Genomic DNA, 19,017 nt, shown 5'->3' on the forward strand with positions numbered 1-19,017 from the left:
GAGCCGTAATTGCGCCACAGCACTCCAGCTGGGGAAACAGAGCAAGACCCAGTCTTAAAAAAAACAGAAGAAAAAAAAAGTAGACTTTTGTCAACTGGGTTCTACTGTGTGATCCTTCATGCCCTCAACTAAAAGCTAATTTCCTAAAAATTCCTAAAGGGATCATGTTTAAATGTCTGAGTTCTCCACAGGATAGAGTACAGTTCTATGTACATAGTGCGCTCCAAAAATGTTTAGTGCTGGATTGATTCAAGAGTTTTTTCACACTAAGAAACAGAAAAAAAAAGGCCAGGCGCGGTGGTTTATGCCTGTAATCCCAGGACTTTGGGAGGCCGAGGCGGGCAGATCACGAGGTCAGGAATTCAAGACCAGCCTGACCAACATGGTGAAACACCGTCTCTACTAAAAATACAAAAAATAGCCAGGCATGGTGGCACGCACCTATAATCCCAGCTACTCAGGGGGCTGAGGCAGGAGAATGGCTTGAACCCTGGAGGCAGAGGTTGCAGTGAGCCGAGATCGCTCCACTGCACTCCAGCCTGGGTGACAGAGCAAGACTCTGTCTCAAAAAAAAAAAAAAAAAGGAAGAAAAAAACGTTTTCCATTGCCTTCAAGATAAAGTCCAAATATCCTAGAAGGCATATAATACATACACACCAGGCCTTCCATGATGTTTACCCTTGCCTATCTTTCTAGCTTCATCTCTTTCAGGTCTCCTTTAACACTCTTTTTTCCAGCTACTTAAAATTCCATGTCCCCCTATCTTTGCTCAGGCTAACTTCTCAACATAGAATGCCTTCCCCCACACCTGACTCCATTCTTGACCCCACTCCCCACTGAACACCTAGTTATCCCTTTTTTTTCTTTTTTTTCCTTGAGACGGAGTCTTGCTCTGTCACCCAGGCTGGAGTGCAGTGGCACAATCTCTGTTAACTGCAAGCTCCACCTCCCGGGTTCACTCCATTCTCCTGCCTCAGCCTCCCAAGCAGCTGGGTCTACAGGTGCCCGCCACCACGCCCAGCCAATTTTTTGTCTTTTTAGTAGAGACGGTGTTTCACCATGTTAGCCAGGATGGTCTCGATCTCCTGACCTCGTGATCCACCCGCCTCGGCCACCCAAAGTGTTGGGATTACAGGCGTGAGCCACCGCGCCCAGTCTAGTTATCCTTAAAATGTCACTTCTCATATAGCTACCATAAGAATTTTCCATGGGAAAAAATGATACTTCTGTACTGAAGCAATGTTATTCTTTTGGTGCTTGTATTTATTTTATTTTATTTGAATTTATTTTTTGAGACAGGGTCTCACTCTGTTACCCAGGCTGAAATACAGTGGCATGATCATGGCTTACTGCAGCCTCAATCTCCTAGGTCGAAGCGGTCCTCCCACTTTAGCCTCCCAAGCAGCTGGGATAAAGGTGTGAGCAACCAGGTTTGGCTAATTTTTTATTATTTTGTAGAGACAAGATTTAATTATGTTGCCCAGACTGGTCTCAAATTCCCGGGCTCAAGGGATCCTTTCACTTCGACCTCCCAACGTTTTGGGATTACAGGCCTAGCCTAACCTGTGCCTAGCCTGTTTTAGTGCTTTTAAAAATATGTCTTGGCCGGGTGCGGTGGCTCATGCCTGTAATCCCAACACTTTGGCAGGCCGAAGCGAGAGGATCACAAGGTCAGGAGATTGAGACCATCCTGGCTAACATAGTGAAACCCTGTCTCTACTAAAAATACAAAAAATCAGCCGGGTGTGGTGGCGGGCACCTGTAGTCCCAGCTACTCCAGAAGTTGAGGCAGGAGAATGGCATGAACCCAGGAGGCAGAGCTTGCAGTGAGCCGAGATCGTGCCACTGCACTCCAGCCTGGGAGACAGAGTGAGACTCCGTCAAAAAAAAAAAAAGAACGTTTCTTGATGAAACGAGTACTACATGTTCAGTTACAGGTTTCATTGTAAGCTGAAATAATCTTTTTAGAAAGCAATAGGGTAATACATAGCAAGGGTCATTAACATGTTTGGACTTCCGGACTCCGGCCTGGAGTCAGGCTGTTCAACATATCAAGGCCCTGCCGCAAAATAAAAAACAAACAAGCAAAAAAAAAAGGGACAATAATATCTATATCATATGTAAACTACCTCAAATATATGGTACTTGGCCAATAAATGACAGTTATTAAGAGAGAAACTGTACTTCTACTCTAATGTAAATATATATACATGGTTTCATTAAATTATCCTCAAATTCCTTTTCAACAACAACCAACATAACAAAATTTTGTCCTAACTTCTATAAGAAAGAACTAAAGATTTCTGCTCTGACTATAGAGCTTTTAAATTGCAACTTACTTTCATTCTGCAGGATGTTAATAGCATCATCCATAATGCAGTCTGGTGAAAATCCTGCTGTCTTTGATAATAAACCCAACAATGATGCAATTTTCAGTCTCACAGATGGATCATTCTCCTGGAAAAAAAGAAGCAATTATCACTTTGATGCTTTACACTTAGCTAACCAACAAACAGGAATATGGAAAACTAACATCCCAAAAGAGATTCAATGATCCAAGTATTCTATGGCATCATTCCTGAAAAATTAATTTTATATACTTCTGGAGAGACGCTACTTATTTATTTATTTATTTATTTATTTATTTATTTATTTATTGAGATGGAGTTTTACTCTGTTGCCCAGGCTGGAGTGCAGTGCGCAATCTTGGCTCACTGCAACCTCTGCCAGGGAGATGGCTTTCTCAGTTGATACATTACATCCAAATGTTGCAAAGTGAATGAGAACTTTTCTATGCCATTCTGATGTCACTAACTTCTAATAAAAAATGTGCTGTTGGCATTAAAAGTACCTGACCTCCACTGAGTAGTCATGTTAGATAGACACAAGTCACAGCAACTTGCACCAACAACACTGGGGATACAACACTGCTGCCAGCACCACTGCTCTTGGAGTCCCTGGAAGGTGAGTGTGGCAGCTACTACTGCTATCACCAGAAAGAATCTTTCATTCTACCTTTTTTTTTTTTTTGAGACAGGGTCTCACTGTCTCCCAGGTCACAATGCAGTGGCGCAATCATGGCTAACTAGAACCTTAACCTCCTGGGCTCAAGTGAACCTCCAACCTCTGCCTCCCAAGTAGCTAGGACTACAGGTACATGCTACCACACCTAGCCACTTTTTTTTAATTTTTAGTAGAGATGAGCTTTTGCTTTGCTGCCCAGGTTGGTCTCAAACTTCTGAGCTCAAGCAATCCTCCTGCCTCGGCTTCCCAAAGTTCTGGAATTACAGGTGTGAGCCACCGTGCTCAGTCCTACCTGCTTTTTTGAATCACCAGATCCTGATTAAAAGTCTGGAGGAGGCAAGTGTGACTGTCTGAGTATAAGTCTTGTGCCTGGGCCCGAGCTGCAGGGGAGACTGACAAAGAAATTGTCTGACTGTTTTAGCTTAGAGAGTGAGAGGTGGTTTCCAATGGGCACCAAAATTCCTGTGGTAAGAAATTTCTTCCAAAGACAAAAAGGAATGCTCTCTTGTTCACTGCCATATCTCAATATAGCACAATACCTGACACTAAAAAGATCAATAAATATATACGAAATGAGAGGGGAAAAAAAGTACCTTGCCGGTGCTGAGAATAGATCATCTTTCTACACTAAAGACAAAACTAATTAAGTGTATGCTGAAAGGATGAGGTACTTTTCAAATAAGACCAACTCCCCACCTCCTATATTCAGTTTCTAAGGAGGTCACCAGGCACAATAAGGAGGCCTAAAGCAGAGGAAGGGGCAATAGATACAGCGTTGGCATGCTATGCCACTTATTATTCATATAACAGAGACAAAATGTAGAATGAGACCGGGCACAGTGGCTCATAATTCCAACACTTTGGGAGGCTGAGGCGGGCAGATCACCTATGTCAGGAAGTTTGAGACCAGACTGGCCAACATGGCAAAACCCTGTCTCTACTAAAAATACAAAACTTAGCCGGGCATGGTGGCACACACCTATAGTCCCAGCTACTCAGAAGGCTGAGGCAGAAGAATCACTTGAACTCAGGAGGCAGAAGTTGCAGTGAGCCGAGATCACGCCACTGCACTCCAGCCTGGGCGACAGATTGAGACTCTGTCTAAAAAAAAAGAAAAAAAAAATGGTAGAATGGTGGTGGTTGCCAGGGGCTGGAGGGGGTGCAATGGAGGATTACTGTTTAATGGGAAAGAGTTTCAGTTTCAGTTTTACAAGATGAAAAGAGTTCTGGAGATGGACGGTGGTGATGGCTGCATAACAATATGAATGTACTTAATACACATGAACTGCACACTTAAAATGGTTAAGAAAATAAATTTTAATTGTTACCACAACTAAGAAATGATTAGCCAGGCATGGTGGCACATGCCTATAGTTCCAGCTACTTGGGAGGCTGAGGTGAGAGGATTGCATAAGCCTGGGAGGTGGAGGTTTCAGTGAGCCGTGATCGCACCACTGCACTCCAGTCTGGAGTGAGACCTTGTGAGAAAAAAAAGAGGGGAGGGAGGAGAAAATAAATGAAAATGAAAAAAAAAAAAGAGATAAGAGAGCATCTGACCTAGTGATATTCCTTATCCATCTGGATACTTTACTCAAGTTCTTTTACTTTCTGAAATAATCCCTTAGCACTCCTTCTACTATGACACATAAATGATCTCCTTCACACCTGAGCTAAAAACAGAATTACCTCCAGGGAAGCCTTCTCTAATAATTGTTTCTTCTGACCATTAAAACTGTCCTGGTTCAGGCTTGCATCACCTTTCTCCAAACTTAGAGTCTTCTAATTGGTCACTCTAACTCCAGTCATCCAATTCCTTTATCCTCCATACTTTCCCTCAGAGTGACATTTCTAAAACAAAAACTGACAAGGTAGAATACAAGGCCCTTTAGAATTGGATCCCTTCCAAATCTCCTGGTCTTATCTCTTGATGAGCTCCCAACCTAAAATCTGCACCAGCCAAACTAGTTGCATTTCTTCTAATGTGATAGCGTGTCTCACATCTCCATGCCCATGTTACGGTTGCTCACAACTAAAATGTCTTTCCCCCTGTTTTCCAACTGGCCAAAATCTATTTTTAGGACTTTTCTCAAGCATCACTACCACTCTAAAATGCATTTCTGGAACACTGCTTCCAAAAATTAATCACCCCCTTCTCTGAGGCCATATCATAACCTACCCCTTTCAGAAGACCTGAAACAGTATATTATTAATTCATTTCTTATTTACTCAAGACTCAGATCAGGGATTACATCAGATACATCTCTATTACCAACATAAAGCACAAAGTTTGGCACAGAATAAGTATTCAGACATGCTGAGCAAATGAAAAAATGAGCAAATGGAAAACTTTAGCACTTACTATCTACATACTACATATATGGTCTGCTGACTACACTGCTAGCCCCTAAAGGACAAGGAACATGTCTCATAGCTCTGCATCCTCCATAGCTACTAGCACAGTAGCATAAGTGAAGAATCAATCGTGTGAAATAAGTTCAGATACTACTGCCTGATCACAAAAAAAAAAAAAAGTAGGAAAAAGCAGAAGCCAGAGTAGTTTTATCCACTAAAATATTAATATAAGATACCACATTTCTGGACAGAACAAAAGAAAGGATAAAAAACACCATGGTCGCCAATCTAGAACTGGGTCCATCTGGCATCCCTCTTCATTTCTTTTGGAGCTAGGGTCCACTTGATTAATGCACGCAGCAAGGACTGATTAAAGTGCTTGAGAGCTGACTTCAGAACACCTGAGTTAAATTTTGCTTTTAGACATGACAAAAGATTGTTTTTTAAGAGTCTTCACCACATTTATGCAGCCAACAGACACATGAAAAAATGCTCATCATCACTGGTCATTAGAGAAATGCAAATCAAAACCACAATGAGATACCATCTCATACCAGTTAGAATGGTGATCACTAAAAAGTCAGGAAACAACAGATGCTGGAAAGGATGTGGAGAAATAGGAAAGCTTTTACATTGTTGGTGGGAGCATAAATTAGTTCAACCATTGTGGAAGACAGTGTGGCAATTCCTCAAGGATCTAGAACTAGAAATACCATTTGACTCGGCCATCCCATTACTGGTATATACCCAAAGGATTATAAATCATGCTACTATAAAGATACATGCACACATATGTTTATTGTAGCACTATTCATGATAGCAAAGACTTGGAACTAACCCAAACGTCCACCAACGATAGACTGGATTAAGAAAATGTGGTACATATACACCATGGAATACTATGCAGCCATAAAAAAAGATGAGTTTATGTCCTTTGCAGGGACATGGATGAAGCTGGAAACCACCATTCTCAGCAAACTATCACAAGGACAGAAAACCAAACACCGCATGTTCTCACTCATAGGTGGGAACTGAACAGTGAGAACACTTGGACACATGGTGGAGAACATCACACACCAGGGCCTATCGGAGAGTGGGAGGCTGGGGGAGGGATAGCATTAGGAGAAATATCTAATGTAAATGATGAGTTGATGGGTGCAGCAAACCAACATGGCACATGTATACCTATGTAAAAAACCTGCACGTTGTGCACATGTACCCTAGAACTTGAAGTATAATAAAAAAAGTCTTCACCATTTAAAGATATAAATTGAAATTTATGATTAAAATAATACGATGCCAGGAATTTATTTTCATAAGAATCTGGTGGAGAAGGTGAGGGTAAAGAAGTAGAAGTGGATTGGAGGGAAGAGGGAAAATGAAACAAGTTTGGCCACAAAATGATAAATTTTGAAGCTGGGTAACGGGTACATGGGGATTAATTAAACTATTCTCTCTACTTACATAGTATATATTTGAAATGTTCCATAACAAAAGGTTTTTGTTTTTTTTTTTAAAAAAACCGAAGTTCAAATCTATACCTTCCATTTACTAGCTGGGTGACCTTGAATACTAAACAGAGCTAAGCTTAGTTCCATTATCTGGAATTTAGAGATAACAATGGTGCTGTCATCAGGATTAAATAAAATATTACATATGGAAAGTGCTTTACAAACTCTAACAAGCAAACTAAATGTTAACTGCTCTTAGAAGTATTATTATAGATTATCATTGGTAATAGAACTTTAATATAATAATAATGGTAGATATTGCTAAGAAAAAGACTAACGGAAAATAGATCACTGAGAGATTGAAAACTTCTTGAGAACAGAAATCCTGATTTTGGCCAGATGTGGTGGCTCACACCTGTAATCCCAATCCTTTGGGAGGGCCAAGCAGGAGGGTTGCTTGAGCTCAGGAATTTGAGACCAGCCTGGGCAACACAGAGAGACTCCATCTCTACAAAAAAAATTAAAAAGAAAAAATTAGCTGGGAGTGGTGGCATGTGCCTTTAGTCCCAGTTCCTCAGGAGGCTGAGTTGGGAGGATGGCTTGAGCCTGGGAGTCCAGACTGCAGTGAGCAGTGACCGCGCCATTGCACTCTAGACTGAGAAACAGCAACACTCAAACAGATGCCAGGCACAGTGGTTCATGCCTGTAATCCCAGCACTTTGGGAGGCTGAGGCAGGTGAATCGCTTGAGCCCAGGAGTTTGAGACCAGCCTTGGCAAATGGTGAAACCCCAACTCTATCAAAACTACAAAACTTTAGCCAGTCTCATAACCCAGTCTCTAGATAGATAGATATGATTTTTAAAAAATTTTTTTAAAGAAAAGAAAGAACAACAAAAAAAGAAAGCATGTAAAACATAAGTGAAACATTTATAATGTCCCTTCAATGTTCCAAGGAACCTGCCAGGCACTGGGATAGAGATTAATGGATCTGCAGCCTCTGAATTTAAGGAGCTCAAAGTCTGAAGGAGATAAACACATATGACAAACAATTGCAAAGCATAAAACTTAATAATTGTGCTAATAGGACACTGTCCAGTGCCCAGAACGTCTGATATCTATTTGCTGAGTAAAAAGTGTCAATTCATTTATTCATTCAACAAATATTTATTTTACCAGGCACTGTTCTTGATTCTGCAGAAACAACAATTAAAAAAAATAAAAATCCCTGCTCAAGGCAAGCTTATGTTCCTGTACGGGGAAATGGACAAGGAACATAATTAACAAGAAATTATACAGAATATTAGAAGATGGTAAGTCCCATGGAGAAAACAAAATCAAGGAAGGGGACTAGGAAGTGCTGGGTGGCGATAGGCAGTTTCGATATGAAACAGAAGGGTAAAGGAAGACCTCAGTGTAACGGTGACATTTGCATGCTGATAGCTGCAATATGAAGTACAACTCACCATTTATAACACAGTCTTAAAATTGTCAAAGATATGCTTAACCTAAATATAACAAAGCCTATAGGTCTAACTTTCAGTTCATAGTAAATACAGAGAACAGAGGACAAGCTAATCCTCAAAAAAGTAAATGAATTCAGAAAACAAGACATTTTACAAAAGAACTGTCTCAGTTTATTCATCAAATCAATGTCACCAAAATAGTAACTGTTGTAGGTTTTTTAAAAAGACTAAATGCCATGTGGGGACCTGGTTTGCCTTTTGATTTGAACACATCAACTATAAAAAGATATTGGGGGAACAACTAAAAAAATCTAAATATCAACTAATTCTTAGATGACATTAAAGAATTACTTAACTTTATTCATTATGGTTAGTTGGTTATGTTAAAAAATAAAAAGTCCCTCTACTTTCTCACAGCAGTGAGAAAAAAAAGAAAAGAAAACAACAGGCCGGGCGCGGTGGCTCAAGCCTGTAATCCCAGCACTTTGGGAGGCCGAGACGGGCGGATCACAAGGTCAGGAGATCGAGACCATCCTGGCTAACCCGGTGAAACCCCGTCTCTACTAAAAAATACAAAAAATTAGCCGGGCGAGGTGGCGGGCGCCTGTAGTCCCAGCTACTCCGGAGGCTGAGGCAGGAGAATGGAGTGAACCCGGGAGGCGGAGCTTGCAGTGAGCTGAAATCCAGCCACTGCACTCCAGCCTGGGTGACAGAGCGAGACTCCGTCTCAAAAAAAAAAAAAAAAAAAAAAAAAAAAGAAAACAACAAAAAGATATCCATTTTTAATAGATATGTAATGAGATAATTAGAAAAAAAATGACATATCTTTTAAAAATGCATCAAAACAAGGCTGGGTGCGGTGGCTCACGCCTGTAATCCCAGCACTCTGGGAGGCCGAGGCAGGTGGATCACCTGAGGTCTGGAATCGAGATCAGCCTGGCTTACATGGTGAAATCCTGTCTCTACTAAAAATACAAAATTAGTTGAGCATGATGGCGTTCGCCTGTAGTCCCAGCTATTCGGGAGGCTGAGGCAGGAGAATTGCTTGAACCCAAGAGGCGGAAGTTGCAGTGAGCCCAGACGGTGCTACTGCACTCCAGCCTGGGCAACCGAGTGAGACTTATCTCAAAAAAACAATAATAAAATAAAATAAAATTCAGCGAAACAAATAGAGCAAATTTGGCAAAATTACTAATAACTGTTAAATTCTAGGAATGGGTATTTGGTAGGTGACTACAGTATTTTATCTACTTTTCCATAAGCTTAATAATTTGGGGGCTGGGTGTCGTGGTTCACACCTGTAATCCCAGGAATTTGGGAGCCCAAGGTGGGTGGATTGCTAGAGCTCAGGAGTTCGGGATCAGCCTGTGCAACATAGAAAGCCCTGTCTCTACAAAAAAAAAAAATTAGCCGGGCATGCTGTACATGCCTGTAGTCCCAGCTACTCAGAAGGCTGAGACAGAAGGATCAATTAAACCTTGGAGGTCGAGGGTACAGTGAGCTGTGATAGCACCACTGCACTCCCACCTGGGAGAGAAAGCAAGAGCCTGTCTCAAAAATAATAATAGTAATAATAATAATGATTTTTGGGCTGGGCATGGTAGCTCACGCTTGTAATCTCAGCACTTTGGGAGGCCAGGGTGCATGGATCACTTGAGATCTGGAGTATGAGACCAGCCTGGCCAACACAGCAAAACCCCATCTCTACTAAAAATACAAAAAAAATTAGCTGGGTGTGGTGTTGCACACCTGTGGTCCTAGCCACTCTGGAGGCTGAGGCAGGAGAATCACTTAAACCGAGGAGGCGGAGGTGGCACTGAGCCAAGATTGCGCCACTACACTCCAGCCTGGGCAACAGACCAAGACTCAGTCTCAAAAAAAAAAAAAAAAAAAAAAAAAGCAAAACTTAGCCTGGAGTAGTGGCACATGTCTGTAGTCCCACCTACTTGGAAGGCTGAGCCAGGAGAATCACTTAAGCCAGGAGTTCCAGGCTACAGTGAGCTATGACGGTGCCACTGAATTCTAGGATGGGTGACAGTGAGCCTCTGTCTCAAAGAAAATTTTTTTGGCCAGGCGCAGTGGCTCACGCCTGTAATCCTAACACTTTGGGAGGCCGAGGCAGGCAGATCACTTGAGGTCAGGAGTTCGAGACCAGCCTGGCCAACATGGCAAAACCCCATCTCTACTAAAAATACAAAAATTAGGGCATGGTGGCACTTGCCTGTAATCCCAGCTACTAAGCAGGTTGAGGCAAGAGAATTGCTTGAACCCACGAGGCAGAGGTTGCAGTGAGCCAAGATTGCACCACTGCACTCCAGCCTGGGCAAGAGTGAGACTCTGTCTCAAAAAAAAAAAAAAATTATTTTTCATTAAAAAAGAGGGCTACTGCAATTAGATATGAGGGCCATGAATTAGGACAGGAACAGCAGGATGTTAAGGGGACCACATTCCAGAGATGAACGGGTCATGATTGATGTTAACTCCTCTTTTGTGCTTCCACTGCACTCTGCACATATTGCACTCACAGTAACTTCAGCAGTATGATGCACTTTATCATTGACACGTTTTATTTCCATCTACTATACTGTAACTTTCTGAGGACAAGATCTGCATCTTTTTTATCTCTGTATCCATAGTACCTAGCACATGGAAGACACTCAGTAAAAGCTTGCTAATGAATACCTTATTTATTTGTAATATTAACCATTCCGCAGACATGATACAACTCCCATGATATACTCCCATCAGATCCTCAAGATTTTCTTACCTTGTAATAATGTTCCAAGAGAATCCTGACTACTCCCTCTACGCTTTCTGCCTCGACAGGCTTCCTGGCAAACTGGAGCAGGTATTGCAAAGCATCTGCTGGGGAGGTAGCTTTACACAGATCTATGTGGAGTGCTGCAGATTTACTTGGTTTTGTTAGTCGGAGTTTCTTAGTAGCAATTTCCTCCTGTTGTTGCTGCAAGGGGTAGAGAAAACTGAAAACACAGAATCTGCAAATATAACTTTGCCTCATTTGGTGGAAATAATTTTCCATTATACCAAATAATATATTTAGCTGACAGACTTAGGAAAATACAGTGTTATAAACTCGAAAGAGTACCGGGTTGGTGACAAGGTCATGAGTCTCAATTTTGCCTTTACTAGCTCCTATGACTTTAGGCAAGTCATTTAATTTCTCCAAGTCTCAGTTTATTTCTCTGTAAAATAGGTATACTTTATTTTTTCTTACAGATGGGGTCTCTCTATGTTGCCCAGGCTGGTCTCTAACTCCTGGGCTCACGCAATCCTCGCACCTCAGCCTCCCAAAGTGCTGAGATTACAAGCATGAGCCACCATGCCCAGCCTTACACCAACATTTTGCTCTACCTATCTCTGAGGATTGTGGTAGCCTTTGGGTTTAGAGGTAACACGAAGGATCTACTCCATTTTTTTGAGACAGAGCAAGACACTGTCGCGCAGGCGGGAGTGCAATGGTGCAATCTTGGCTTGCTACGATCTCCACCTCCTAGGTTCAAATAATTCTCTGACTGACACCCAACACGCTGGGATTGTAGGTATGTGCCACCTCCACCTACTAGGTTCAAGCAATTCACCTCCCTGACTCCCAGCTAGCTGTGATTACAGATGTGTGTCACCACACCCAGCTAATTTTTGTATTTTTAGTAGAGACAGGTTTTTCCATGTTACCCAGGCTGGTTTCAAACTCCTGGCCTCAAGTGATCCCTCTGTTTCAGTCTCTCAAAGTCCATTCTTTATTAGAAAACAAATATCAGACAGGGCGTAGTGGCTCACGCCTGTAATCCCAGCACTCTGAGAGGCTGAGGCAGGCGGATCACTTGGGGCCAGGAGTTCAAGACCAGCCTGGCCAACATGGCAAAACCCCGTCTCTACTAAAAATACAAAAATTAGCTGGGGGTAGTGGTGTATGCCTGCAGTCCCAGCTATGCAGAAGGCTGAGGAACGTGTGAACCCAGGAGGCAGAAGTTACAGTGAGCCAGGATCGTGCAACTGCACACCAGTTTGCACGAAAAGGGCAAAATTCCATCTCAAAACAAAAGAAAAGGAAACAAATATCGGATGGGCGTAGCAGCTTACACCTGTAATCCTAGCACTTTGGGAGGCTAAGGCAGGAGGATCCCTTGAGCCCAGGAGTTCGAGACCAGCCTGGGCAACATGGTGAAACCCTGTATCTATTTAAAAAATAATAACAATAAAATAAAATAAATTTCCTTAACAGTGCATTTTTATGTACTGAGCAATCACCTCCTTACAAATCCACATTTCCATAGAAAAGAGACTAGAATTATTCTAGACAAGAACACAGTATGACATGACAAAAAGAACAAGGGCTTTGGAGTCAGAGGAATTTATATTCAATAACAACTTACTAGCTAGGGAAGGCCTTCTTTTATAGGAGGGCATACCAATACTTTATTATCACAGAGTTATTCGATAAATCTAAGTTACTAAACATAACTTTATTATACATATACGTAAGTGCTAGGCACATATCAGTTCTCCTTCCTCATCTTTTCAGCGGAGAAAAAAGAACAGAAGCACTAAGATCTCATTTAATCATTCTATGTTAACAACTGATGAAAAATTAAGTGAAGAAATTAGCTCTTCCCTTAAAATTCTTAGCCATTTCTATCCTATTCCTCTCAAACTCAGTTTTCAGTCTTATCAAAGCTGTAGTTAGGTCAAAAGCTAGGAATTTTTTCCCTAAGTATTATGTAAGGGAGAGGACAACCAATATCAACTGTCATTCAACCACTAGTAACACTTTAGTGAGCCAGGCCCTGTTGTCCATCTCCAGGACATGGAGACGAACCAGGCATTACCTCTGCCATCAAGGACCTCATACTGGTGGGAAGATAGGTACACTGGTAATTACAGTAGCATTGAACGAAAAGTACAAAAAGATTAGTACCACAGAATGCTACAGAAACAGGTGAAGAAGAGACTAAGCTCTTTACGAGGTTTCAGTTGGGTCTTGCAGCACAAATGTTAAGTCCACTGGGTGGAGAACAAAAAGAAAGGGAAGAATAGCATGTATTCTGTATAAAAGAGACAACCAGTGCAAGAGTTTGGAGATATGCAGACACATGAACACATGGCATATCTGGTCATGTGAGGATGGGTGGAAGAGGGGTAAGCAGTCTCAGGAAATGGGAACAACAGAATGTTGGGAAGAAAGGAAATTACATTGCGCAACAGTATTACAGTACTAATGTTCTTAATGCCACTGAACTTTACACTTAAAATTGTTAGAATTCTAAATTTTATATTATATATTAACATATTTTATATTATGTATTAACATATTTTACTGCTGGATGAATGAATCAATGTTATGTTTAAGGATCAGTATCCTGCTGGATGCTCTGTCTTGCCACTCTACAAGTCTAAGGATCTAAGAATGCAATCGATGCATTGGCATGAATTTGGGGGCATGTCAGGAATGCAGAATCTTGCCTCACCTCCTCTGCTTGACTTATCAAATAGAATCGACATTTGAACAACGTCCCCAGGTGAAAATCTGAGAAATAAGACATTAGGATGATTTGGGATCAACCCTAGCAACATCTACATGGAGACACACGGAGCATCACTGACCGCTCTGACATGGGCTCTGTCCACCTGTCACAACTTCATGGTGAGAAAGGTACTGTCCTCCTTCCTAGGTGAGCCGTTCCACCAATGGAGAGCTCTTGCCCTATGAAGTCTGTGACTCCCGCCTGCTTAGACTGCGCCTGAAGGAATTCTACAGACCCTTCTTTCAGCCCCTTAGAACCTTGTGTATATTCCAACTGGTCCCTGAGAGCTTTTTTTTGGAACGTGGGGGTGGGGAGGCTAGAAGGGTCTCTGCTGCTAACTGGTGAATCCTCGTACCCCCCCGGAAGGCTCAATGTCCACATGTGGAAAACGAGGATGCTAATATAACGCGATGTAGCAAAGTTGTGTGAGAGAATAAAATGAGATAACGGATAAGACAGTTTCACAAATTAAAAAACACTGTCTCTCCTAATAATTTTTTTAAAATTCTGTCAGACTTCACATATTAATGACAACAGCGGCTGCAAACTAACACGCCCACTAACGTGCAATATTAGAGATTATCAACAAGTCTGCACTTAACACGGGCGTATGGAGCCTGTTCTGTTCTGGCAAAGTGCATGGGTTTTGGATAATCTACCCTGGTCCGGATCGGTTCTGGATCTTTCCCGCCAGAGCTTACCTGAACCACTTTCGTGAATTCCTCATAAACCCGCTTCTTAAGGTGCGCCGCCATGCCTGCCTGCGGGCCCTCTCAGCTTCCGTACACTAGGAGGGAGGAGGGGGGGTGGACGGATCCGGAAAACTTGTCTAGGCGCGGGGGTGAGTGGATGACTTGCCGAGATCCCACAAGGCAGTGGGGTTTGGGGAAAGAGCGACCGCTTCCTGTTGCTCGACTGCACCGCCACTGCACGGCCTGATTTGGCGGCCTAAGCCTCCTGCGCCGGAAGAACGCAAACAAGAGCGCCGCTTGTGGGAGGCGTGGCCTCTGGTGGGAGGAGCCGAGATTGAAAGGGTGGGCAACCCAATGGGAGCTTTGGGAGGCTGGCTGGTAGCCTTGGAGTGGCTAAGAGACTTGCGCGGTGCGCGCGAAGGGAGGGAGGAAGTATAGGTTAAAGGGCAGAGGCGGGGCGATCCAGAGCTAGAGGCAAAACCCGGAGCCCTGTAAGGGGTTTGACTAGTAAAAGGATTTAAAGAGGCACAGCTGACATTCCCATCATCCTTTTCTGTACACGATGTGGCTTATAGGTTTCCTGAGCACTGCCTTTGTTCAAGCTGTGCGCCACCCCTCTCCTGTTTTGGGGTGCCTTTCCATACTCCCTTATTCCAATTTTGCAAAAGCTGCCATCCTTTGAGGCATCAGTCCCTGCTCTGATAGCTATAGTACAGTAGAAAGACATCTGAGACCAAGGATAAAGCAACGAAGCTACAGACGACAGTTCTGGTTCTTAAGCAAATGGCTCAACTACAAATGCATTTATAATAACCTGACAAAGATGTGACGGTGGAGTGAAATAATGCAGGAACATTTTATAGACTGTAAGGTGTAGTGCACATGTTAGTGTCAGTAAATCCAAGGTCAAGTTTTACAACCTACATGAAATTAGCTGTTCATTGTTTTGGTCTTTCAAAAGAATTAATGTGGGCCAGGCACGGTGGCTCATGCCTGTAATGCCAACACTTTGGGAGGCCGAAGCGGGTGGATCACTTGAGGTCAGAAGTTCGAGACCTGCCTGGCCAACATGGTGAAACCCCATCTCTACTAAAAATATAAAAATTAGCCAGGGCATGGTGGCACACACCTGTAATCCCAGACTCTTGGGAGGTTGAGGCAGGAGAATCACTTGAACCTGGGAGGCGGAGGTTGCAGTGAGCCGAGATCACGCCACTGCACTCCAGCCTGGGCAACAAAGCGAGACTCCGTATCAAGAAAGAAAGAGAGAGAGAGAAGAAAGAGAGAGCGAGAGAGAAAGAAAAAGGGAAGGAAGGAAGGAAGGAAGGAAGGAAGGAAGGAGAAGGAAAGAAAGAGAGGGATAGTTAAAAAAAAAAAAAAAGCAGGAGGCTGAGGTGGATAGGTGGATACAGAGGACCCAAAAATAAACAAAAGATAGTATTTATCCTCAAGGTCCTACAGTCTGAGAAGACAGACACCCAAACTGATGGTGACAGTGCAACTGAAATGTGCTGGGTAACGGGAATGAATGTAGTTCAAACAGACCTAATTTCCTTAGAGTGCCTTAGGGAAGGCTTTCCTAAAATTAGAGGAAACTGGGTGTGGTGGCTCACGCCTGTAATCCCAGCACTTCGAGAGGCCAACGCGGGCGGATCACCTAGCTCAGAAGTTTTGAGACCAGCCCGGGCAACATGGCGAAATCTACTAAAAAAATACAAAATTTAGCAGGGCATGATGGTGTCCCATGCCCGAAGTCCCAGCTACTCCGGAGGCTGAGGTGGGAAAATCGCTTGGGCCTGGGATGTGGAGGTTGCAGTGTGCCGACATCGAGCCACTGCACTCCAGCCTGGGCAACGAAGTGAGACCCTGTCTCAAAAAAAAAAGAAAAAGAAAAAGAAAAAAGCCTGGGCGCGGTGGCTCACCCCTGTAATTCCAGCACTTTGGGAGGCCGAGGCGGGTGGATTACCTGAGGTCGGGAGTTCGAGACCAGCCTGGCCAACATGGTGAAACCCCGTCTCTCCTAAAAATACAAAAACTAGCCAGGCGTCGGGGTGGGTGCCTGTAATCCTAGCTACTCGGGAGGCTGAGGCAGGAGAATCGCTTGAACCCAGGAGGCAGCGGCTGCAGTGCGCCGAGTTCGGGCCACGGTACTCCAGCCTGGGCCACAGAACAAGACTGTCTCAAAAAAAAGAAAAAAAAAAAAAAAGGAAACTATTTCTAATGAGGCTTTAAAAGAATGAGTTTTTCCAGAAACAAAGGCATCCCAGACCGCCGAGATAAGATATACAAATATGTCAAGGGAAATGAAAAACATTTAGCAAACAATACCTTTGATAAAGCTTAGCTGCTATTATTACCATTATCATATTCTATCAAATCTAAGCTGCCAGCAATTATAAAATCAATATTTTATTTATGTTAAGAAAAGAAATGCTGAAATTAAAAACAATGGTTTCTAATTGCTTGGATTTGTTATGTATGCTTACAGAAACAGCTCTTTTAAACTTATTTAGACATAGATTTGTATCTTACATCACACTGCTGTTTCCATGTCTTTCTGTGCACATAAAAACTTTTTAATGACAAATTTTAGGATAATCTATTTGGAGATATATTAAATAGTAATTTAAAATAACACATGTAGTACCAAAATTGCACAGAGCTCAGTTGAAGCGATGACACTATGAACTTCTACGACTCAATCTACATAGGAGCAACTGGCCAACGTCTCCTGATTTTAGAGACATTAAATGTGCATCATAGTATCAATGATACGAGTATTATCGTTGTTATTAAATACATGGTGGCTAGGTGTGGTGGCTCACACCTGTAATCCCAGCACTTTGGAAGACCAAGGTAAAGGGATAGCTTGAGCTCAGGGGTTGGAGACAGCCTGGGCAACATGGTGAAAACCCATCTCTACCAAAAAAACAAAAAATTAGCTGGGTGTGATGGCGTATGCCTGTAGTGCCAGCTACTTGGGAGGCTGAGGTAGGAAGTTTGCTTGAGCCCGCTGGGCAGAGGTTGCAGTAGCTGAGATCGCACCACTGCACTCCAGCCTGGGTGACAGAATGAGACCCCGTCTCAAAATAATAAATAAATAAATAAATAAATGCATGGCTTTAGGAAGGAGTTTGGTGCATTCCAAAAACCAAAGGAACTTCAGTTCATGTTGAAAGTAAAGTGCGTGCAAGGAACAGGAAGAAGCAATAAAAATAAAGTTGAGGCCAGGCACCGTGCCTCACACCTGTAATCCCAGTACTTTGGGAAGTGGTAGGTGGGAGGATCACTTGAGCTCAGGAGTTCCAGACCAGCCAGTGCAACAGAAAGAGACCTTGTCTCTATATTAAAAGAAAACAAAATTATATGGAGTTTAGCACTGTCACCCAAGCTGCAGTGCAGGGGCACGATCATGGCTCACTGCAGCCTCAACCTCCCAGGTTCAAGCGATTCTCCTGCCTCAGCCTCATGAGTAGCTGAGATTACAGGCATGCACCACCACACCGAGCTAATCTTTTTGCATTTTTAGTAGAGATAGGGTCTCACCATGTTGCCGAGGCTGGTCTCAAACTCCTGACTTCAAGTGATCTGCCCACCTCGGCCTCCCAAAGTGCTGGGATTACAGGCGTGAGCCACCATGCCTGGCTATATAATTTTTTTAAATTATAAATAAATAAATTTGAGAAGTTAGTATAGCCAACTTCTCAATGAACCAGATTGGTATAGAAACAAGAACACACATTCTTTAATGTTGACTTGAAAAACTGTCTTTATTGTATTGATGCCATTTTCCTTTGACTTTTATTATTACTTATGAGAATATGTCAAGGTTCCCCTGTGAATGTGAAAGGAGCTGGGCACATTCCTCAGCCCCGGGCTCAAAACTCCCTGAGCCTAGCACAAACACATCCCATCCTCCCATCCCACCACCATATATCTCTCAAACTCCCTGAGCCCAGTACAAACACCACCTGGAAAGTCTCCGATAAGGAGACAGCCGTTCAAGGTTACTGAAAGCGCAGGAGCCAAAAGAATTTCTTTGTTCCCCTACAACTTTCGGGCTATAAAAAGCAAACGCTCGCATTGTTCGGGGCCCTCTTGTATACTGTGTAAAGGAGGGACCAAGTTCGAACTTGTAGTAAAGATCCTTGCCGCTTGGCTTTGACTCTGGACTCTGGTGGTCTTCTTTGGGGAACAAACAGTCTGGGCATAACATCTGGGGGCTCGTCCGGGATTCCCCAAGCCCACCAGACCCCTGGTCAACGGATCTGCTAGGATCGATCTACTGATAGGTGAGCTGGCTCGTCTCCGTTTGTCTGTCTGTGTCTGTGTGTCTGTTCTGAATCTGAATCTCTGACTCGCGAGGTCTGAAACTGAGGCTGGCACAGTCCTGGCAGACGCGCTATAGGACAGCCAGTGGAGACCGGTGGGAGACGTCCCCTGGCTCTCTTCTGATTTAAATTGCGATCTGAGTTGCCGGAGCGGGTTCGC

General features: G+C 43.1%; 2 protein-coding genes across 2 annotated transcripts in view; both read right to left on the reverse strand.

Annotated features, from left to right (window-relative positions):
* The window catches only part of INTS4 (integrator complex subunit 4), a 111,639-nt gene extending 96,964 nt beyond the window's left edge, over positions 1 to 14,675 (reverse strand). The window contains exons 1-3 of the mRNA XM_050757464.1: positions 14,536 to 14,675; positions 11,059 to 11,253; positions 2,340 to 2,457 (exon numbers count right to left, since the gene is read on the reverse strand). Coding sequence (XP_050613421.1) covers positions 2,340 to 2,457; positions 11,059 to 11,253; positions 14,536 to 14,589 — 367 coding nt within the window. The 5' untranslated portion in view covers positions 14,590 to 14,675. The remainder of the gene's footprint in view (positions 1 to 2,339; positions 2,458 to 11,058; positions 11,254 to 14,535) is intronic.
* Positions 1 to 19,017, reverse strand: part of CLNS1A (chloride nucleotide-sensitive channel 1A) — an 820,929-nt gene that overhangs the window by 360,370 nt on the left and 441,542 nt on the right. The window lies entirely within an intron of this gene.

This window comes from Macaca thibetana, chromosome 14, assembly GCF_024542745.1.
Source record: "Macaca thibetana thibetana isolate TM-01 chromosome 14, ASM2454274v1, whole genome shotgun sequence".
NCBI lineage: Eukaryota > Metazoa > Chordata > Mammalia > Primates > Cercopithecidae > Macaca > Macaca thibetana.